Below are 24,678 nucleotides of genomic sequence, written 5' to 3'. Positions count from 1 at the left end.
AAGAACTAAGTAATAACTTCATCAACATCCTATATAGACAATTCCTACCATTTAGATCTCCTGTGGGAATAAATATGCCACCTAAATTTTTAAATATTTCACCAAATTTGCTCAATCTACATAAGAAAAAAGATTACTTTGAGGCTAAATTTCACTTATAGAAGAGCCTAAAGATGTTATTTTTATTATCTTTTTTTTCCGGCCAGTGCTCTGAAAGAAGTGTCACTCTTTGTTCATCTTTAAAAGAATACTTTTTGTTTTACCCGTGATCTTCAGGAGCAAACCAGGATATTTGTGCTTCCGAATCTTTATCATTCTTAGCCTGCACAGAATGTAGCAGCTGCACAATTTGTTCTTCTCGACGTTCATCCATATGTACCACAGCTCTCTATTTTGTGCAAAGAAAAAGCATCCTCATCAGGGTGAGAAAGCATGTGCAAAATTATTTGACGACTAAAACAATAAAGGCAAAGTAACATGAGTTCAACAAACATATATAAAAGAAAGTTAAAGTCACCCCACACTTGTTCTCTAGACCCTTTTCTACTATATGTCTATAAAATTAGCTTTACTATTACTGGCAAAGAAATCATATTTACATCACTTATTAAAACTTTGGTTCCCTTACTTCCTACCCTTGCATAATACTAATTGTTACAATCTTTTCCTTATCTTAAATTTTAAAAGATACTCACAATTAAACTTATTAAAACCCAAATGTTCTGGTAAAAACAAAAGTTAAAAACTGCAAATACTATTTTGGCTGCAACGAGCATTTTAAGAGCATTTAATCTCTTACATTATGAGGAGGAGTAAATTAGGAAGTAAGAAGGCTGAGCTCAGAGGGAATAAATAAAATGATCAGTGCTCATGAAAATAATATTCCAAACGATGCAGTTACCTCAGAGAATGAGATTTACTTAAAAAGAGACACCAGAGAAAATATGAGTTAGATTGTTTTCTTAGTATAGAATACATGGAAGAGAAAATATGAGGTACACTGTACACAGTAAGAATAAGAACTTTTAAAGACTGCCCTTTTATAACTGCAAATTATGATTAGCTGAATTATAAGTAAACACAGTAAGTAAAAAAGAAGAGTGCATAGATTTTTTTTCCCCCAGGTGTGCAGACAGGAAAGATGGCCAAGTTATTGAATGAAAAAAGCCAGATGCAGAAAACACATGCAACGGGATCTTGCTTTCACTACTATTAATTTTTAAAAAGGTTATTCTCTTTTCATATTCTATGCCTTTTGCAGTATTTCTTCAAGATATAATTCTGGCACATAGTACATACCCCTGAGAAGTCTATCAAATGCATGGATGTATCTAGCTTTTTGAATGAGCATATATGACTTTTGTGTTAAACCATTTTTCTCTTTAAAGAAGTAAAACACACACAAAAAGAATACACCGAGATCTCCAGGGAATTCCATAAGACTTCTGCTGATAAATTATTAAAGGATTTACTAAAAGCATCATTATGCTCATACACTTAAAAAGTCCAATACAGCAAAACTCCAGCTGATAAGAAAGCATTAGGAAATTACAAACTGCAGCAAAACCGATTTACTGACAGACACAAAAGTCCAAAATTGTAAGTCACAAAGAGAAAAACAGATCAATATGATACAAAAAGACTTTTTTTCAACACCCGTGTGGCTGACAGGGTTTTGGTGCTCCAGCCAGGTGTGAGGCCTGTGCCTGAGGTGGGAGAGCCAAGTTCAAGACACTGGTCCACTAGAGACCTCCCAGCTTCACATAATATCAAACAGCAAAAGCTCTCCCAGAGATCTCCATCTCAACTCTTAAGACCCAGCTCCACCCAACGACCAGCAAGCTACAGTGCTGGACACCCTATGCCAAACATCTAGCAAGACAGGAACACAAACCCACCCATTGGCAGAGAGACTGCCTAAAATCATAAAGAGGTAACAGACACCCCAAAACACACCACCGTACATGGACCTGCCACCAGAAAGACAAGATCCAGCCTCATTCACCAGAACACAGGCACTAGGCACCTCCACCAGGAAGCCTACACAACCCACTGAACCACCCTTAGTCACTGGGGACAGACACCAAAAACAATGGGAACTATGAACCTGCAGCCTGCGAATAGGAGACCCCAAACACAGTAAGTTAAGCAAAACAAGAAGACAGAGAAACACACAGCAGATGAAGGAGCAAGGTAAAAACCCACCAGACCAAAAAAATGAAGAGGAAATACTCTACCTGAAAAAGAGTTCAGAGTAATGAGAGTAAAGATGATACAAAATCTTGGCAATAGAGCAAAGAAAATACAAGAAACGTTTAACAAGGACCCGGAAGAACTAAAGCCCAAACAAACGAACACGATAAATGAAATTAAAAATTCTCTAGAAGGAATCCACAGTAGAATAACTGAGGCAGAAAAATGGATAAGTTACCTGGAAGATAAAATGGTGGAAATAACTACTGCAGAGCAGAATAAAGAAAAAAGAATGAAAAGAACTGAGGACAGTCTCAGAGACCTCTGGGACAACATTAAACTCACCAACATTTGAATTATAGGGGTCCCAGAAGAAGAAGAGAAAAAGAAAGGGACTGAGAAAATATTTGAAGAGATTATAGTTGAAAACTTCCTTAATATGGGAAAGGAAATAGACAATCAAGTCCAGGAAGCACAGAGAGTCCTACACAGGATAAATCCAAGGAGAAACATGCCAAGACACATATTAATCAAACTATCAAAAATTAAATTCAAAGAAAAAATATTAAAAGCAGCAAGAGAAAAGCAAAAAATAACATACAAGGGAATCCCCATAAGGTTAACAGCTGATTATTTCAACAGAAACTCTGCAGGCCAGAAGGGAGTGGCAGGACATATTTAAAGTGATGAAAGGGAAAAACCTACAACCAAGATTTCTCTACCCAGCAAGTATCTCATTCAGATTCTACAGAGAAATTAAAACCTTTACAGACAAGCTAAGAGAATTCAGCACCACCAAACCAGCTCCACAAAAAATGCTAGAGGAACTTCTCGAGGCAGGAAACACAGGAGAAGGAAAAGACCTACAATAAGAAACCCAAAACAATTAAGAAAATGGTAATAGGAACATACATGCCGATAATTACCTTAAATGTAAATGGATTAAACGCTCCAACCAAAAGACACAGACTGGCTGAATGGATACAAAAACAAGACCTGTATATATGCTGTCTACAAGAGACCCACTTCAGACCTAGCGACATACAGCGACATACAGACTGAAAGTGAGGGGATGGAAAAACATTTTCCATGCAAATGGGAATCAAAAGAAAGCTGGAGTAGCAGTTCTCGTATCAGACAAAATAGACTTTAAAATAAAGACTATTGCAAGAGACAAAGAAGGACACTACATAATGATTAAGGGATCAATCCAAGAAGAAAATATAACAATTGTAAATATTTATGCACCCAACATAGGAGCACCTCAATACATAAGGCAAATGCTAACAGATATAAAAGGAGAAATCGACAGTAACACAATCACAGAAGGGGACTTTACTAATGGACAAATCATCCAAAATGAAAATAAATAAGGAAACACAAGCTTTAAGTGATACATTAAACAAGATGATACATTTTACAAGATGGACTTAATTGATATGCATAGGACATTCCATCCAAAATAAACAACAGAATAGACTTTCAACAGACATTCTATCCAAAAAACAACAGAATACACTTTCTTCTCAAGTGCTCATGGAACATTCTCCAGGATAGATCAAATCTTGGGTCACAAATCAAGCCTCGGTAAATTTAGAAAAATGAAATCGTATCAAGTATTTTTTCTGACCACAATGCTATGAGACTAGATATCAATTACAGGAAAAAATCTGTAAAAAATACAAACACATGGAGAGTAAACAATACACTACTTAACAACCAAGAAATCACTGAAGAAATCAAGGAGGAAATCAAAAAATACCTACAAACAAATGACAATGAAAACACAACGACCCAGCATTGGGGACCTTGAAGATGGCGGAAGAGTAAGACGCGGAGATCACCTTCCTCCCCACAGATACACCAGAAATACATCTACACGTGGAACAACTCCTACAGAACACCTACTGAAGGCTGGCAGAAGACCTCAGACCTCCCAAAAGGCAAGAAACTCCCCACGTACCTGGGTAGGGCAAAAGAAGAAAAAAAAAAAAAAGAAAAAACAGAGACAAAAGAATAGGGACGGCACCTGCACCAGTAGGAGGGAGCTGTGAAGGAGGAAAAGTTTCCACACACTAGGAAGCCCCTTCGCGGGCGGAGACTGTGGGAGGCGGGGGGGGGGGAGCTTCGAAGCTGCGGAGGAGTGCATAGCAACGGGTGCGGAGGGCAAAGCGGGGAGATTCCCGCACAGAAGATCGGTGCCGACTGGCACTCACCAGCCCAAGAGGCTTGTCTGCTCACCCGCCGAGGCGGGCGGGGCTGCGAGCTGAGGCTCTAAGGCTCTGAGGCTCGGGTTTCGGTTTTGGACGGAGCGCAGGGAGAGGACTGGGGTTGGCGGCTTGAACATAGCCTGAAGGGGTTGGTGCACCACGGCTAGCCGGGAGGGAGTCCGGGGAAAAGTCTGCACCTGCCGAAGAGGCAAGAAACTTTTTCTTCCCTCTTTGTTTCCTGGTGCGTGAGGAGAGGGGTTTAAGAACGCTGCTTAAAGGAACTCCAGAGACGGGCACGAGCCGCGGCTAAAAGCGCAAACCCCAGAGACGGGCACGAGCCGCGGCTAAAAGCGCGGACCCCAGAGACGGGCGCGAGCCGCGGCTAAAAGCGCGGACCCCAGAGGCGGGCGGGAGACGTTAAGGCTGCTGCTGCCGCCACCAAGGGGCCTGTGTGCGAGCACAGGTCACTCTCCACACCCCTCTTCCGCGGAGCCTGTGCAGCCCGCCACTGCCAGGTTCCCGGGATCCAGGGACAACTTCCCCGGGAGAACGCACGGCACGGCGGGCCTCAGGCTGGTGCAAAGTCACGTCCCGCACTCCATGCCCCTCCCTCCCCGCCGGCCTCAGTACGCCAGAGCCCCCGAATCAGCGGCTCCTTTAACCCCATCCTGTCTGAGCAAAAAACAGACGCCCTCCAGCGAACTACACGCAGAGGCAGGGCCAAATCCAAAGCTGAGCCCCTGTGAGCTGTGAGAACAAAGAAGAGAAAGGGAAGTCTCTCCCAGAAGCCTCAGAAGCAGCGGATTAAAGCTCCACAATCAACTTGATATACCCTGCATCTGTGGAATACCTGAATAGACAACCAATCATCCCAAATTAAGGAAGTGGACTTTAGGAGCAAGATCTATGATTTTTTTCCCTATTTCTCTTTTTGTGAATGTGTATGTGTATGCTTCTGTGTGAGATCTTGTCTGTATAGTCTTGCTTCCACCATTTGTCCTAGGGTTCTATCCATCCATGGTTTTTTTTTAAATTTTTTTCTTAATAATCAATTTTAATAACGTTACTATACTTTACCTTCGTTCTTTCTTTCTTTCTTTCCTTCCTTCCTTCCCTCCTTTAGACAACGAATCATCCCAAATTGAGGAGGTGGTCTCTGACAGCAAGATTTATTATTTTTCCCCCTTCACCTCTTTTAGTGAGGGTGTATGTGTATGCTTCTGTGTAAGCTTTTGTCAGTATAGCTTTGCTTCCAACATTTGTCCTAAGGTTCTATCCGTCCCTTTTTTTTTTCTAAATAAGAATTTTTTAATTCAATAACTTTATTATACTTTATTTTATTTTTACTGTATCTTCTTTCTTTCCCTCCTTCCTTCCTTCCTCCCTCCCTCCTTTCTTTCCTTCTTTGCTTCTTTCTTTCTTTCTTTCTTCCTTCCTTCCTTCCCTTCTTTCTTTCCTCATACTTCTACTAATTCCCTCTACTTTTTCTCCCTTTTATTCTGAGCCGTGTGGATGAAAGGCTCTTGGTGCTGCAGCCAGGAGTCACTGCTGTGCCTCTGAGGTAGGAGAGCCAACTTCAGGACACTGGTCAACAAGAGACCTCCCAGCTCCACATAATAGCAAACGGCGAAAATCTCCCAGACCTCCATCTTAACACCAGCACCCAGCTTCACTCAACGACCAGCAAGCCACAGTGCTGGACAACCTATGGCAAACAACTAGCAAAACAGGAACACAACCCCACCCATTAGCAGAGAGGCTGCCTAAAATCATAATAAGGCCACAGACACCCCAAAACAAACCACCAGACGTGAACCTGCCCACTAGAGAGACAAGATCCAGCCTCATCCACCACAACACAGGCACTAGTGCCCTCCACCAGGAAGCCTACACAACCCACTGAACCAACCTTAGCCACTGGAGACAGACATCTAAAACAGCGGGAACTACGAACCTGCAGTCTGCAAAAAGGAGACCCCAAGCACAGTAAGATAAGCAAAATGAGAAGACAGAAAAACACACAGCAGATAAAAGAGCAAGATAAAAATGCACCAGACCTAACAAATGAAGAGGAAATAGCCAGTCTACCTGAAAAAGAATTCAGAATAATGATAGTAAGGATAATCCGAAATCTTGGAAATAGAATGGACAAAATGCAAGAAACAGTTAACAAGGACCTAGAAGAAATAAAGATGAAACAAGCAACGATGAACAACACAATAAATGAAATTAAAAGTACTCTAGATGGGATCAATAGCAGAATAACTGAGGCAGAAGAACGGATAAGTGACCTGGAAGATAAAATAGTGGAAATAACTACTGCAGAGCAGAATAAAGAAAAAAGAATGAAAAGAACTGAGGACAGTCTCAGAGACCTCTGGGGCAACATTAAACACATCAACATTCGAATTATAGGGGTTCCAGAAGAAGAAGAGAAAAAGAAAGGGACTGAGAAAATATTTGAAAAGATTATAGTTGAAAACCTCCCTAATATGGGAAAGGAAATAGTTAATCAAGTCCAGGAAGCACAGCAAGTCCCATACAGGATAAATACAAGGAGAAATACGCCAAGACACATATTAATCAAACTGTCAAAAATTAAATACAAAGAAAGCATATTAAAAGCAGCAAGAGAAAAACAACAAATAACACATAAGGGAATCCCCATAAGGTTAACAGCTGATCTTTCAGCAGAAACTCTGCAAGCCAAAAGGGACTGGCCGGACATACTGAAAGTGATGAAGGAGAAAAACCTGAAGCCAAGACTACTCTACCCAGCAAGGATCTCACTCAGATTTGATGGAGAAATTAAAACCTTTACAGACAAGCAAAAGCTGAGTGAGTTCAGCACCACCAAACCAGCTTTACAACAAATGCTAAAGGATCTTCTCTAGGCCAGAAACACAAGAGAAGGAAAAGACCTATAATAACGAACCCAAAACAATTTAGAAAATGGGAATAGGAACATACATATCAATAATTACCTTAAATGTAAATGGACTAAATGCTCCCACCAAAAGACACAGATTAGCTGAATGGATACAAAAACAAGACCCTTATATATGCTGTCTACAAGAGACCCACTTCAGACCTAGAGACACATACAGACTGAAAGTAAGGGGATGGAAAAAGATATTCCATGCAAATGGAAACCAAAAGAAAGCTGGAGTAGCAATTCTCATATCAGACAAAATAGACTTTAAAATAAGGACTATTAAAAGAGACAAAAAAGGACACTACATAACGATCAAGGGATCGATCCAAGAAGAAGATATAAGAATTGTAAATATTTATGCACCCAACATAGGAGCACCTCAATACATAAGGCAAATACTAACAGCCATAAAAGGGGAAATCGACAGTAACACATTCATAGTAGGGGACTTAAACACCCCACTTTCACCCATGGACAGATCATCCAAAATGAAAATAAATAAGGAAACACAAGCTTTAAATGATACATTAAACAAGATGGACTTAATTGATATTTATAGGACACTCCATCCAAAAACAACAGAATACACATTTTTCTCAAGTGCTCATGGAACATTCTCCAGGATAGATCATATCTTGGGTCACAAATCAAGCCTTGGTAAATTTAAGAAAATTGAAATTGTATCAAGTATCTTTTCCCACCACAACACCATGAGACTAGATATCAATTACAGGAAAAGATCTGTAAAAAATACAAACACATGGAGGCTAAACAATACACTACTTAATAATGAAGTGATCACTGAAGAAATCAAAGAGGAAATCAAAAAATACCTAGAAACAAATGACAATGGAGACACAACAACCCAAAACCTGTGGGATGCAGCAAAAGCAGTTCTAAGAGGGAAGTTTATAGCAATACAAGCCCACCTTAAGAAGCAGGAAACATCTCGAATAAACAACCTAACCTTGCACCTCAAGCAATTAGAGAAAGAAGAACAAAAAAACCCCAAAGCTAGCAGAAGGAAAGAAATCATAAAAATCAGATCAGAAATAAATGAAAAAGAAATGAAGGAAACGATAGCAAAGATCAATAAAACTAAAAGCTGGTTCTTTGAGAAGATAAACAAAATAGATAAACCATTAGCCAGACTCATCAAGAAAAAAAGGGAGAAGACTCAAATCAATAGAATTAGAAATGAAAAAGGAGAGGTAACAACTGACACTGCAGAAATAAAAAAGATCATGAGAGATTACTACAAGCAACTCTATGCCAATAAAATGGACAATCTGGAAGAAATGGACAAATTCTTAGAAATGCACAACCTGCCAAGACTGAATCAGGAAGAAACAGAAAATATGAACAGACCAATCACAAGCACTGAAATTGAAACTGTGATTAAAAATCTTCCAACAAACAAAAGCCCAGGACCAGATGTCTTCACAGGCGAATTCTATCAAACATTTAGAGAAGAGCTAACACCTATCCTTCTCAAACTCTTCCAAAATATAGCAGAGGGAGGAACACTCCCAAACTCCTTCTACAAGGCCACCATCACCTTGATATCAAAACCAGACAAGGATGTCACAAAGAAAGAAAACTACAGGCCAATATCACTGATGTACACTGATGCAAAAATCCTCAACAAAATACTAGCAAACAGAATCCAACAGCACATTAAACGGATCATACACCATGATCAAGTGGGGTTTATTCCAGGAATGCAAGGATTCTTCAATATACGCAAATCTATCAATGTGATAAACCATATTAACAAATTGAAGGAGAAAAACCGTATGATCATCTCAATAGATGCAGAGAAAGCTTTTGACAAAATTCAATACCCATTTATGATAAAAACCCTGCAGAAAGTAGGCATAGAGGGAACTTTCCTCAACATAATAAAGGCCATATATGACAAGCCCACAGCAAACATCATCCTCAATGGTGAAAAACTGAAAGCATTTCCACTAAGATCAGGAACAAGACAAGGTTGCCCACTCTCACCTCTCTTATTCAACATAGTTTTGGAAGTTTTAGCCACAGCAATCAGAGAAGAAAAGGAAATAAAAGGAATCCAAATCAGAAAAGAAGAAGTAAAGCTGTCACTGTTTGCAGATGACATGATCCTATACATAGAGAATCCTAAAGATGCTACCAGAAAACTACTAGAGCTAATCAATGAATTTGGTAAAGTGGCAGGATACAAAATTAATGCACAGAAATCTCTGGCATTCCTATATACTAATGATGAAAAATCTGAAAGTGAAATCAAGAAAACACTCCCATTTACCACTGCAACAAAAAGAATAAAATATCTAGGAATAAACCTACCTAAGAAGACAAAAGACCTGTATGCAGAAAATTATAAGACACTGATGAAAGAAATTAAAGATGATACAAATAGATGGAGAGATATACCATGTTCTTGGATTGGAAGAATCAACATTGTGAAAATGACTATACTACCCAAAGCAATCTATAGATTCAATGCAATCCCTATCAAACTACCACTGGCATTTTTCACAGAACTAGAACAAAAAATTTTGCAATTTGTATGGAAACACAAAAGACCCCGAATAGCCAAAGCAATCTTGAGAACGAAGAAAGGAACTGGAGGAATCAGGCTCCCTCACTTCAGACTATACTACAAAGCTACAGTTATCAAGACGGTATGGTACTGGCACAAAAACAGAAAGATAGATCAATGGAACAGGATAGAAAGCCCAGAGATAAACCCACGCACATATGGACACCTTATCTTTGATAAAGGTGCCAGGAATGTACAATGGAGAAAGGACAGCCTCTTCAATAAGTGGTGCTGGAAAAACTGGACAGGTACTTTTAAAAGTATGAGATTAGATCACTCCCTAACACCATACACAAAAATAAGCTTAAAATGGATTAAAGACCTAAATGTAAGGCCAGACACTATCAAACTCTTAGAGGAAAACATAAGCAGAACACTCTATGACATAAATCACAGCAAGATCCTTTCTGACCCACCTCCTAGAGTAATGGAAATAAAAACAAAAATAAACAAATGGAACCTAATGAAACTTCAAAGTTTTTGCACAGCAAAGGAAACCATAAACAAGACCAAAACACAACCCTCAGAATGGGAGAAATTATTTGCAAATGAAGCAACTGACAAAGGATTAATCTCCAAAATTTACAAGCAGCTCATGCAGCTCAATAACAAAAAAACAAACAACCCAATCCAAAAATGAGCAGAAGACCTAAATAGACATTTCTCCAAAGAAGATATACAGACTGCCAACACACACATGAAAGAATGCTCAACATCATTAATCATTAGAGAAATGCAAAACAAAACTACAATGAGATATCATCTCACACCAGTCAGAATGGCCATAATCAAAAAATCTAGAAACAATAAATGCTGGAGAGGGTGTGGAGAAAAGGGAACACTCTTGCACTGCTGGTGGGAATGTGAATTGGTTCAGCCACTATGGAGAACAGTATGGAGGTTCCTTAAAAAACTACAAATAGAACTACCATATGACCCAGCAATCCCACTACTGGGCATATACCCTGAGAAAACCATAATTCAAAAAGAGTCATGTACCAAAATGTTCATTGCAGCTCTATTTACAATAGCCCGGAGATGGAAACAACCTAAGTGCCCATCATCGGATGAATGGATAAAGAAGATGTGGCACATATATACAATGGAATATTACTCAGCCATAAAAAGAAACGAAATTGAGCTATTTGTAATGAGGTGGATAGACCTAGAGTCTGTCATACAGAGTGAAGTAAGTCAGAAAGAGAAAGACAAATACCGTATGCTAACACATATATATGGAATTTAAGGAAAAAAAATGTCATGAAGAACCTAGGGGTAAGGCAGGAATAAAGACGCAGACCTCCTAGAGAACGGACTTGAGGTTATGGGGAGGGGGAAGGGTGAGCTGTGACAGGGCGAGAGAGAGTCATGGACATATACACACTAACAAACGCAGTAAGGTAGATAGCTAGTGGGAAGCAGCTACATGGCACAGGGATATTGGCTCGGTGCTTTGTGACAGCCTGGAGGGGTGGGATAGGGAGGGTGGGAGGGATGGAGACGCAAGAGGGAAGACATATGGGAACATATGTTTATGTATAACTGATTCACTTTGCTATAAAGCAGAAACTAACACCCCATTGTAAAGCAATTATACCCCAATAAAGATGTTAAAAAAAAAAAACAATAAAACCCACAATGACCCAAAATCTACGGGATGCAGCAAAAGCAGTTCTAAGAGGGAAGTTTACAGCAATACAATCCAACCTTAAGAAACAAGAAACATCTCTATTTATATAAACTACCTAACTTACACCTAAAGCAATTAGAGAAAAAAGAACAAAAAACCCCCAAAAGTCAGCAGAAGGAAAGAAATCATAAAGATTAGATCAGAAATAAATGAAAAAGAAATGAAGGAAACAATAGCAAAGATCAATAAAACTAAAAGCTGCTTCTTTGAGAAGATAAACACAACTGATAAACCATTAACCAGACTCATCAAGAAAAAAAGGGAGAAGACTCAAATCAACAGAATTAGAAATGAAAAAGGAAAAGTAACAACTGACACTGCAGAAATACAAAGAATCATGAGAGATTACTACAAGCAACTCTATGCCAATAAAATGGACAACCTGGAAGAAATGGACAAATTCTTAGAAAGACACAACCTTCCAAGACTGAACCACGAAGAAACAGAAAATATAAAAAGACCAATCCCAAGCACTGAAATTGAGACTGTGATTAAAAATCTTCCAACAAACAAAGGCCCAGGACCAGATGGCTTCACAAGTGAATTCTATCAAACATTTAGAGAAGAGCTAACACCTATCCTTCTCAAACTCTTCCAAACTACAGCAGAGGGAGGAACACTCCCAAACTCATCCTACAAAGCCACCATCACCCTGATACCAAAACCAGACAAAAATGTCACAAAGAAAGAAAACTACAGGCCAATATCACCAATGAACATTGATGCAAAAATCCTCAACAAAATACTAGTAAACAGAATCCAACAGCACATTAAAAGGATCATACACCATGATCAAGTGGGGTTTATCCCAGGAATGCAAGGATTCTTCAATATACGCAAATCCATCAATGTGATACACCACATTAACAAACTGAAGAATAAAAACCATATGATCATCTCAATAGATGCAGAAAAAGCTTTCGACAAAATTCAACACCGATTTATGATAAAAAACCCTCTAGAAAGTAGGCACAGAGGGAACTTACCTCAACATAATAAAGGTCATGCATGACAAATCCATAGCCAACATCGTCCTCAATGGTGAAAAACTGAAACCATTTCCACTAAGAACAGGAACCAGACAACATTGCCCACTCTCACCACTATTGTTCAACATAGTTTTGGAAGTTTTAGCCACAGCAATCAGAGAAGAAGAAGAAATAAAAGGAATCCAAATCGGAAAAGAAGAAGTAAAGCTGTCACTCTTTGCAGATGACATGATACTATACATAGAGAACTCAAAGATGCTACCAGGAAACTACTAGAGCTAATCAATGAATTTGGTAAAGCAGCAGGATACAAAATTAATGCACAGAAATCTCTTGTGTTCCTATGCACTAATGATGAAAAATCTGAAAGTGAAATTAAGGGAACACTCCCATTTACCATTGCAACAAAAAGAATAAAATACCTAGGAATAAACCTACCTAAGGAGACAAAAGACCTATATGAAGAAAACTATAAGACACTGACAAAAGAAATTAAATACAGATAGAGAGATATACCGTGTTCTTTGACTGGAAGAATAAACATTGTGATAATGACTATACTACCCAAAGCAATCTACAGATTCAATGCAATCCCTATCAAACTAACAATGGCATTTTTCACAGAACTAGAACAAATATTTCACAATTTGTATGGAAACACAAAAGACCCCAAATAGCCAAAGCAATCTTGAGAAAGAAAAACGGAGCTGGAGGAATCAGGCTCCCTGACTTCAGATTATACTACAAAGCTACAGTAATCAAGACAGTATGGTACTGGCACAAAAACAGAAATACAGATCAATGGAACAGGACAGAAAGCCCAGAGATTAAACCCACACACATATGGTCACCTTATTTTTGATAAAGGAGGCAAGCATATACAATGAAGATATACAGCCTCTTCAATAAGTGGTGCTGGGAAAACTGGACAGCTACATGTAAAAGAATGAAATTAGAAAACTCCCTAACACCATACACAAAAATAAACTCAAAATGGATTAAAGACCTAAATGCAAGGCCAGACACTATCAAACTCTTAGAGGAAAACATAGGCAGAATACTCTGACATAAATCACAGCAAGATCCTTTTTGACCCACCTCCTAGAAAACTGGAAATAAAAACAAAAATAAAGAAATGGGACCTAATGAAACTTAAAAGCTTTTGCACAGCAAAGGAAACCATAAACAAGACGTAAAGACAACCTGCAGAATGGGAGAAAATATTTGCAAATGAAGCAACTGCCAAAGGATTAATCTGCAAAATTTACAAACAGCTCATGCAGCTCAATAACAAAAAAAGAAACAACCCAATTCAAAAATGGGCAGAACACCTAAACAGACATTTCTCCAATGAAGATACACAGATCGCCAACAAACATACGGAAGAATGCTCAACATCATTAATTATTAGAGAAATGCAAATCAAAACTATAATGAGATATCACCTCACACCAGTCAGAATGGCCATCATCAAAAAACTACAAACAATAAATGCTGGAGAGGGTGTAGAGAAAAGGGAACCCTCTTGCACTGTTGGTGGGAATGTACATTGATACAGCCACTATGGAGAACAGTATGGAGGTTCCTTAAAAAACTAAAACTAGAACTACCATACGACCCAGCAATCCCACTACTGGGCATATACCCTGAGAAAACCATAATTCAAAAAGTCATGTACCACAATGTTCATTGCAGCTCTATTTACAATAGCCAGGACATGGAAGCAATCTAAACGTCCACAGACAGATGAATGGATAAAGAAGATGTGGCACCTATATACGATAGAATATTACTCAGACATAAAAAGAAACGAAACTGAGTTATTTGTAGTGAGGTGGATGGACCTAGAATCTGTCATACAGAGTGAAGTAAGTCAGAAAGAGAAAAACAAATACCGTATGCTAACACATATATACGGAATCTAAAGAAAAAAAATGGTTCTGAAGAACCTAGGGACAGGACAGGAATAAAGACGCAGATGTACACAATGGACTTGAGGACATGGGGAGGGGGAAGGGTAAGCTGGGATGAAGTGAGAGAGTGGCATGGACTTATATATAGTACCAAATGTAAAATAGCTAGCTAGTGGGAAGCAGCCACACAGCACAGAGAGATCAGCTAGCTGGGTGCTTTGTGACCACCTAGAGGGGTGGGATAGGGAGGGTGGGAGGGAGACGCCAGAGGGAGAAGATATGGGGATATATATATAAATGTATAGCCGATTCACTATGTTATAAATCAGAAACTAACACAGCATTGTAAAGCAATTATACTCCAATAAAGATGTTTAAAAAAAAAAGTAAAAGAAAGAGAAAACCAAATATCGTATATTAACGCATCTATGTGGAACCTAGAAAAACGGTACAGATGAACCAGTTTGCAGGGCAGAAATAGAGACACAGATGTGGAGAACAAACGCACAGACACCAAGGGGGGAAAGTGGCAGGGGTGGTGGTGGTGATGGGGTGAACTGGGAGATTGGGATTGACATATATACACTAATGTGTATAAAACAGGTAACTAATAAGAATCTGCTGTATAAAAAATAAATTTGAAAAATTCAAAAAATAAAGTCCAAATTTTTTTGCTTTTTAATAATTGTACTACATAGAAATCTTTTTAAAATGGTTAATAAATTAGACTAATGTATCTTTTCTCCGTAGTATAGAATATGCCTTCTCTATTAGGACTGGAAGCTTGCACCTGGTTTCTCCTGGACTCTACCGTATGCACCTTTACCTCTGCCAATTTTAATCTGTAATAATTTGCTGTTAAGAACAGCTACTGTGAGTACACCAGCTTTTCAGAGATTTGTGACTGCTTCCAGTAAATTTCAGACCTGAGGGTGGTCTTGGGGACCCCCAACACAGAGGATCATTATTAAAACACTTTTGCCCTACGCTTTAAATTCTGTAGGTCTTCAGTACGTATTAACATTTACTGCTCTGTGTACTTACATAAGATAGTTATTGATTACTGTGTTTTTTCTTGGCCCTTAGAAATTTAAGAATCCTCAGCAATACTTTGATGAAAGCCTCCACCGAAAAGGAAGCCCCAGGACATAAAGTCATCCTTAAGCACAGGTTCCTTAATTTTTACACCCCTTCCAAACACCTCAAGGGTTCATAGCCATAGTTTCTTTCATTCACCTTCAAAATGGCAAAGATTAAGTAATTTAAGACTGATTGCTTTCCCAATGAAACTCATTCACACTAACGCATTTCTTCAACCAAAGAGAACTTCACATTTTGAAGCTTTTACCTCTACTAGCAGAACAAAGTTCTCCTCCTCACCTTGTTAAATGAATTTTAGATATCCAGAAAAAGGTGGGATGACTGAAAACTGCAACAGCCCCTGAAAATTTTATACTTTTTAATAAAAACATAATATACACTTTAAAAAAAAATATTTTCAACGTGGTTCTCTGCACAATGAGCCCCCAAAGGCTGTGGGCAGTGAATTTAGGAATGCTGAAATTCCAAACCTGGATCTAGCCTGATTCTCTGTAGGTTACCTCCCTCCTAACCTTTTTCCAGTTCCATCATCCTTCACTTTACCTCATCCCCTGCCTGAAGAATCTCAGAATCTCAGACACACATTTTATGGTTCACGACTTTTATTTTATCAAGGCATTTGATTTTTTTATTATTTTCCCCCCTTTTGGACATCTTCAAATATTCTTTCTGCTTCTAAATGGAAATTCCTAGCAAAGGAGACCCTCAATTACATCCAGCGAATTGTCTTTCTCATCAGCTTCTAATTATCTGTAACTGCTTCAAACTTTCTCCATTCTCTGTAACACACCGATACCACTTTCCCGTTCACCCTTGACATTTTACACACGATATTTCATAAAGAAAACAAAACCCAAAGGAAAAGTCCTCAATCGCTTGCCACCAAACCCAAACCCACCTGTATCAGAACCCATCCTTTGCTATCTTCTTTCCTGTTAAAATGGAAGAGGAATACATTTTCCTAGTTAAAGTTAATCTCTCCACTTAAGCCCTGCAGCCTTCCTTCCACCTCCTCAGGGCTATCTCCAATTAAGATTTATCTTCCTTTCCTAGATCTCTTTCTCTCTAGTAGTCTTTAGGCTGTACATCAATATTCTGGTTTGCTTCTTCACAGATATAAGGCAGAAGTGCATTTCCAATGGCCATGTGAATGGGAATTTCTAGGAATCAGGGGCGATTTATGGTATCCCTCCCTGCTGCCACCAAAACCAGTTATGCTCCAGATGGGTGGGAGGCTATATGGACCTCATTCTCATGAGAACTCTAGCGAACTCCAACGGTCAAGTAATGTGAGTAGAAAACAAACCTTTGTTGTTATAAGCCATTAAGATCTGTGGGCTGTCTACTACTACTGCATGATAATTTAGTCTTCTCTGATATATTTACTTTTCCTCTCCACTGGCTCCTTACCATCAGTATGTGAACTTGAACACAGTCAAATCTCTTCACTTTTAAAACAATAAAAACAAAAATCCTGTTTTGAATACTCCCACCCCTACTTCTCCCCCTCCTTCTCACAGGAGAACTGCCTGGAGGTACCCCCATTTCTTCCTCTCTCCTTCTCTCACCACTCCAGTGTAATCTGGTTTTTACTTCCACCACTCCACAAAAAGGGCTCTCATCAAGGTTACCAATCACCCTGTTGCTAAATCCAAGACACTCTGAACTCTTACCTCACTTGGTATCAGTGCAGTGTTTGCCACTATTGATTACTTTCCCTTTTTCATATACTCTTTTCTCCCTAAACGATACTCCTGGATTCCAAAACAACATCCATCTCCTTATTTTTCTCTTCTCTGGCTGTTCCTTCCTAGATTCTTTCAAGCTTCTCTTCCTCAGTCCATACTTTCAATTTTCTTGTTCTACATTGTACAGCCCGAGTGCTCTGCAGACCAGCAGTACTGACATCATCCGGGAGCCTGTGAGAAAAGTTGAATCTCTGGACCCACCCCAGTTCTACATTGCTACAAGATGCCAGGTGATTCAGGTTTGAGAAGCAATGGTCTACAGAGTTCAGGCCTGCACCCACTCCTCTTCTCATTCACTTCTATATTACAACTACTATCCATAGGCCCACAAACTGTCAAATGTTCACCTGCAGTCTAGATTTCTCTAGGCATCAGGTCCACACAGCCTTTAACTTCCTTGAAATCACCACTTGTATGCCCTATAATATCACACTCAGTGTGCTTAAGCTGAGTCCATTGTCTTCCTCCATCAAGCCAATTCTTTTTTTTTTTTTTTTTTTTCCAGTACGCGGGCCTCTCACTGTTGTGGCCTCTCTCATTGCGGAGCACAGGCTCTGGACGGGCAGGCTCAGCAGCCATGGCTCACGGGCCCAGCCGCTCCGCGCCATGTGGGATCTTCCGAGACCGAGGCAGGAACGCGTGCCCCCTGCATCGGCAGGCAGACTCTCAACCACTGCGCCACCAGGGAAGCCCCATCAAGCCAATTCTTTATATAGTCATTAGTGTCATCCATTCACACCTGCCTTCCCCTTCCCTCCAGATAAAATCATTTTGAGTCTACCTCCTAAATCACTTTAAGCTGTCCGCTTCCCTCCATCTCCACTAGCAATGTCCTAATTCAAGCTGTCATTTCTCACCTTAATTACTGCAAGAGCTACTTAACTGGTCTCCCGGTCCCAGGATTGCCTCTTTTTCAATCCATTCTTTATGCTGCTACCTAGGGTGAATTTAAACACAAATCCAATCATTTCATGTTTTGCTTGAAACGCTTTAATGACTTGCCAGAGTTCTTAAGGGAAAGAATTTCAAAGCCCTGCTTATTTTCTAGTCCAGGAGCTTTCATACTGCGATCTGTAAAATTAAAGGATCATGACCAACATTATTTTAAAAAAAGGCAGAAAGGTACAAACAACAAGAACAAAAGCCCCAGGGCAATGTACAGGTAATTAAACATTATTTCATGAACTTTTTGTTCACTTACACACGTGTGTGCACTGGGTTGCAAATTAAAATATATCCCTTTTTGTGGGAAACGGTCAAAAGTGTAAAAGCCACTGCTCTACCGCCTTCTCAGTTCCTTGAACGTGGTCTTCCTGACCTCTAGGTTGTGGCACATGCTGCTGCCTCGTCCTAAAAATCCCTTTCCAAGCCCCCAAATCACAAACACAGACATACTTTGCTATCTTTCATGTTTCAGCTTAAGGGTTACCTCTTCTGGGAAATCTTCTAGGCTCTTCCTAATTTGAGTTAGGGGATAAGCCCACATCCTCCTTATTGTAATTCTTTAACATTGTATTCTAACCGCCCTATAGTGCCTAACACACCACAATTTCTGTAGGGTAGGTACTATATCTAGCTTATTAACACAGTGCCTATGATACTGTTTCAAATATATTAGATCCTAAAACATATCTGTTGAAAGAATAAGCGTGCATCCTTAGAATGCAGTCACTTTGTAAACACAGGTATTACTTAAAAAGTAAAAGCTATGGAAATTCTGACTGGGAAGCGATCACAAAGGGCTTGAACGTGATCAAAGAAAGAGGCAGGATGAGCCAATTACTGAAATATGATCATGTTTAGTAGAGAAAATGGAGACATACATTTTAGAGAATGATATGAGAACTACAATAAAAAAGCAAAAATAAAAGTATGATTACAAAAGCTTTAATTACATCTTGGGAACATAGGCTCAGAAAGGTAAGTACATAGAGGGAAACCTGATATGTAGAAACTAAATTGCCAAGATTCCTGGAAAACATGTTAGGATGCACTGAAACATATGAGACTGAGACGGAACTGACTTGGCTTTCAAATTGTGAGCTAGAGAATGAGATGATCTAAGGCTCTACAAAAGACAGACTTAATAACGAGGAGTAGAAATAGGAGACCAGTTAAGAGCCATGGACAGACAACAAAATGGTGGCTTGATCTATGGTAATTACTGTGGAAATAAGTAGTTAAATTTGAGATATATTAAAAAGGAAGAGAAAACAGACTTGCTGAAATGAAAGAGAAGAATCAAAAATAAATCTCATTTTGGCCTTGGCAAGTGAATAAATGGTAGTGACTTTTACTAAAATGGAGGTTTGGGGAGGTGGTGGAAATCAAGAGTTTAATTCATAATGACCCACTGCACAACCGACTTCAGATGGAAATAATAATGAAGAGTTTTTCCTGATTTACTTAATGTTTCGTCTGTTTAGTTCTTACTTTTTCCAACTAAACTGTAAGCTCCCTGAATATCATACTTCTTCAGACCCCCATAGCAACATGCAAAAAACCTTGTGTGAAAAAACGGGTAAATAAAATTTGATAAAGAGTTCTTAGGAAGTTAATCTGTACTAATCACTCAATTATTCTTCCAATTTCAAGATGACTTAGATGTGCTTCCCTTTAAAAAAAAAGTTTGCTCAATGAACAAATTAATTTTTAGTTATTGAAGAAATATATATATTTAAAGAATATAAGTTGTGAAGATAAATAGATAACGCCCCCCCCAATTCAACAAAAATGACATGGATAAAAGAAAAGTAAAGAAACGGAATGATTTAAAAACAGAAGCCTAAATGGTGATTCAATTACACTCTATCTAATATGAAAGATGCTTTTAAAGTCAGTAAAAAGCTTTTATAAAGCTTATATTAAGAAAACTTCGGTTTAATCACATATATAATTATTAGAACAGGCCACTCAGGGAACTTTGTTTCCTTTACTACAAGTCTTCAGGATACAAATCAAATGGACAATTACCAACCTGAAGACAAGGGACTAAGCCAAATCATCTCTTGAAATTTCTTCCACTTCTAGGATCCTAGGTTTCCTTCTCAAAGAGGAGCTGCTCATCAGCAGAAACCTCCATAGCCCAACGCCCAACGTAAAAACAAAAAACCTGTGTGCCTATTTTAATACTAAGTGGAAGTTGGAGTACTCTTCTGAAGGATCTACAAAAATAGTGCTTGATAGTTTTTGTTCCGCGCAAACCAGTGTCTAATGTATAAAACCGTAATTTTACAGCTCATCAGGCAAAGAACTTAAAGTGACATTAATTATATTAAGGGAAAGGGTAGCCAGATATACTATGACAGTGACACCCCCCAAAAGTTAATTTCGGATGGACCCTGAATTTAACATTTGTTTTGTCCCCAGTTCTCACGTCTTTTAAGCAAAGTATACACTCGCATAAATCCCAACTGCTTCAGGTCAGACGCGCATGGCTAACGTTCACCGCTATTAATATCCACTACTGGAAGCTTCAACACTTGCACTTCACAAAGCACATGCACCAGTTAAAACACCGAAAAGGAAAGAAAAAGTTAGGGGTCGAAGGATGGAAAAGAAAACCTGTCCGGTTTCATCCCCCTCCACTACCGAGTCTCAGATTACCTCCTGCCTCTCCGCTTCCTTGTTCTTCTGGCCTTGTTTCTTCGCGTACCACAAGCCGATTTCGCGGCCTTTCAGGTGCCCGGGATGTCGGCCTCGGCCGCCTCGACCACCCCCTCCTCCGCCGCCGCCACCTCCGGAGCCTCGATTCCCTCCGTGGCCCCCTCCATAGCTTCCTCCGTAACCCCCGCCGGAGCTGCGGGACCCGCCATCGCGGCCCCCGCCATCGCGGCCCCAGTTCTGATGGTAGTCATAGCTCATTGTCCCAGCAGGCCAAAACTCGTGAGAACCTGCAACCGCTAGAAATGGCGACCGGGTCCGGAGGCTGGTTGCGCGTCCACTTCCGTTTTGCTTCCGGCGCCGCGTTCAAGAGGGAGGGACGTTGAGCGTCACAAGCAGACGTTTCCGGTGACGTCACGGGCCGTAGGCCCTGGAGCTCCCCGGGTTGGATCAGGTGAAATCTTTGGTGTGCCCTCAATTGTTTACGTTTGTACCTTTGGAGGCAGAGCCAGCAGGAGGCGCACAGGTTTTCTTTCCCGACGCCCAGCATGTGAGGAAACGGGTTTTGGGTTTTACTTTATTTCTCACGGTAAAATCCGGAGTTTGCTTCCCAGTAGGCCCTGTAAACGTCGATTGGCACAGTAAAAGAACCTGTGGATCGAATGCTTTGTCTCCTAAAGTCCTTAAAAAAAATGAAATGAATTCCTTTTTTTTCTTATTTTTTAAACTAGTGGTTATGTCATGAAAACAGCCTAGCATCTGTTTCAAATCTATAAGTATAAAAATGTCCCTGCCTCTTTTAAAGTGTTATCGTCGTTTACCACCTTTATCCAAAGGCATAAGATGAGCCTACTACCCAAATTCAGTGCAGAGCACTTAGGCAATTTAAATAAAACAGCAGCTGAAGATTCCTATGTTCATGTGAAGCCGTCTATTGTTGATTAGCACAGGCTATTCTTGTATAATCAAGTGTCTGCTCCACATAGGCTGGCAAGTTTACCAGGGAATATCTAGTTCATTTACACATGTGACTGATTTAAAGGTGCTGGGAATACTCACTGAACAAGAGAAGATTGGCATCAGCTTTTATTTGCTTACAGTCTTGAGGAGAAGATAAAGGCTAAAGAAATGTGTGTTGTGAGTTAAGGAAGGAAAATGCCATATGAAGGGTTCCAGAATGCATCTCTGTGGCAGACAAATTATTTTGAACAGAGGCATTTGAGTTCCTGAAATCTCTTATCTGCCTAAAAACAGAGCCTCTCAAAAGAACTCAGAAGAACTCTTGCCATAAATCCCTTCCTTGGGAGAGGAACCAGGGAAGACTGACTTTTGTCATTGGAGACTGCAAATCAGTACCACACCTAAAAAGACTTTATAACAAAACCAACATATTTTCCATCTACTCTCATAAGAGCTCATTTATCTTTCCCAAAAGTCATTTGTTTTCCCATAAATACCATTCTCCTCCTTCCCTTCCTTAAAAGATGGTATATAAGCCCCAAGTTCTAACCACTGCCTCGAGTCACATTTTTCTGTGAACTCCCATAGATATGTGATTATATCTGTTTTATCTCTTGCTAATCTGTTTTTGTCAGTTTAGTCTGCAAGTCTCCAAGAACTAAACATGGGAGGGTAGAGGAAAAAGTACCCCTTCGCAACAGCCATGAGATGTTACAGCAAAAAGAATTTAATTTTGGAGTCAGGTTCTTTCTAAGGAATGAGAGGGTAAGCAGTGACTGAGATAAGTAGACTTTAGCTAAACTGATGGGGAGGGAAGAGATTATTACAGGTGGAGGGAATGATGTGCTTGAAGAAAGATGATAAAATGTTGGGGAGTGGGAAAATTCCACACTGAAACTTAAAGAGACTGGTGGTGAAGGCCAAAGGGATAGAAAGGAGCCTGACCATAAAAGATCTTACATGCCACAGAAAGAACAATAATACATTTTAAGTAGGGGAGTGATTACTTTGCTTTGAGTAGAAAGGAATGGAGGAGGCAAGAGTGGATGTAGAGAGACTAGTTAACAGGCTGTGGTGTAGGGGAGACAAAATGAGATGACAGAGCAAGATAGAATATAGGAAGGACTGGAATTGAGTTGCTAGGAAAAATAATTGCCAAGATTTAATGATTCATTGGATGTAGAGAATTAGAGGAAAGGGTCAGATGGCTCCCAAATTTAAGATTTGAAAGATGACCTAATAGAAAGGTACCATATCCTGAGATATGAGGAACATAGGACGAGGAAGATTTGGGGGGGGGTTGGGGGAGGGTTGAGTTAATGTGTATAATTAACACTTGTAGAGTTTGAGGTGCCTGTAAAACATACAAATTGAGATGTCTAGAAAGCAGTTGGTTATATGAGTTAAAGACGCAGAGAGAGCAGACTGAGATTATACATTTTGGGAGTTCTGGCAAATATTAATATTATAGGAATGAATAGTTCCAATAAATGTACCCATTGGGCACGCCGGATATGACAAGTATGTGAACTGTTCAGTAAGAAAGACTGGGTAGTCATACTGGAGATGGTAGGGACAAAATGAGAAGGAAATAGCGTGGACTGTTTGAATGTTTTAAAAGAAAAGACACGAGAGCTTGCTCTGTCTTCCCTCTGAAGAAAGGCCATGTGAGGACAGAGGCTGTCTACAAGCCAAGAAGAGAGCTCTTACCAGGAGCCAAATCAGTCAACACCTTGATCTTGGACTTGTGTCGCTGATGAAATGTTACTTTAATCAGTGAAGCCTTTCCTCACTAAAATATTTGAAAAAGCACTCCTCCTGTCATTATCCCTTTAGTCTAATTTTTCTTCTTTTCATTTTTATTATCTCTGGTACCTATTTCCTGTCAAACTACTTAGCATTACCTGAGATGTATACATACACATATACATATACATATATATGTATATACATTACATATGTGTAGTGAAGAACTTAATCCTATCCAAAGAGAGGGCTGGCCTTTGCCCTTCTGAGGAGGTAATCTCTAAACCCTTGGAATGTTATGCCTGATAGGAGTGACTTTGTTTGTTTGGAGGCCTTGGACCAGCCAGACAGTAACAATACGATTTAGGGTGGAGGCTTTGAGTTATTCGTTCCATATAAGCTTGACCTTCCGAGGAGCTGGATACTGAGATCACTCTTATGAGCAGTCAACCATGCTTACCCTACTCCTACCATGATGAAGCCCCATTAAAGATGGGACACCAAGATTTGTTCCTTGTTGGCAGTACTCCATGCGTTTTGTCACACATTGATGCTAGGGAAGTACTGCTGTTCCTGACTCCACGGGGAGAGGAAAACAGAAGCTCCACACTTAGGCCTTTTTTCTGGATTCTGCTGTATGTACTTCTTCTCTTGGCTGATTTTGATCCATATCCTTTCCTTGTAATATACCATAACTGTGAGTATACAACTTTCAAGGAGTTCTGTGAGTTCTTCTAGTGAATTATTAACATTGATAGTGGCTTAGGGAACACCCTGAACTTGCACGTGGTGTCAGAAGTGAGGGGAGTCTCGTGTGGACTGTGTGCTAACAGTCCGTTCACAGTATATATGTTTGTTTTGGTTTTGTTTACAGTTATAATCCTGTGTACCTAGAGCTAGTTTTAGCATGAAATAGGCATTCATTAAATATTATGATGAGTACATGAATGAGAGTAGCTGAATAGTATAAGAAATTAAGAGAAAATCTATTTATGAAATC

General features: G+C 39.6%; 1 protein-coding gene and 1 long non-coding RNA gene across 2 annotated transcripts in view; one reads left to right on the top strand and one right to left on the bottom strand.

The window, feature by feature from the left end:
* DHX36 (DEAH-box helicase 36) overlaps window positions 1-21,318 on the bottom strand; it is a 60,732-nt gene extending 39,414 nt beyond the window's left edge. Inside the window, exons 1-2 of the mRNA XM_030844636.2 lie at window positions 20,976-21,318; window positions 264-388 (exon numbers count right to left, since the gene is read on the bottom strand). Of these exons, the coding sequence (XP_030700496.1) occupies window positions 264-388; window positions 20,976-21,233 (383 nt within the window). The 5' untranslated portion in view covers window positions 21,234-21,318. The remainder of the gene's footprint in view (window positions 1-263; window positions 389-20,975) is intronic.
* On the top strand, window positions 15,612-17,599 carry LOC132597206 (uncharacterized). The gene is made up of 3 exons (XR_009563622.1): window positions 15,612-15,690; window positions 16,736-16,910; window positions 17,497-17,599. It is a non-coding gene; the product is annotated as an uncharacterized lncRNA (long non-coding RNA).
* Window positions 21,319-24,678: the final 3,360 nt, after the last annotated feature.

Source organism: Globicephala melas, chromosome 4, assembly GCF_963455315.2.
Source record: "Globicephala melas chromosome 4, mGloMel1.2, whole genome shotgun sequence".
NCBI lineage: Eukaryota > Metazoa > Chordata > Mammalia > Artiodactyla > Delphinidae > Globicephala > Globicephala melas.
Note: the sequence above shows the minus strand (reverse complement) of the source record. Positions and strands in the feature narration are given on the sequence as shown.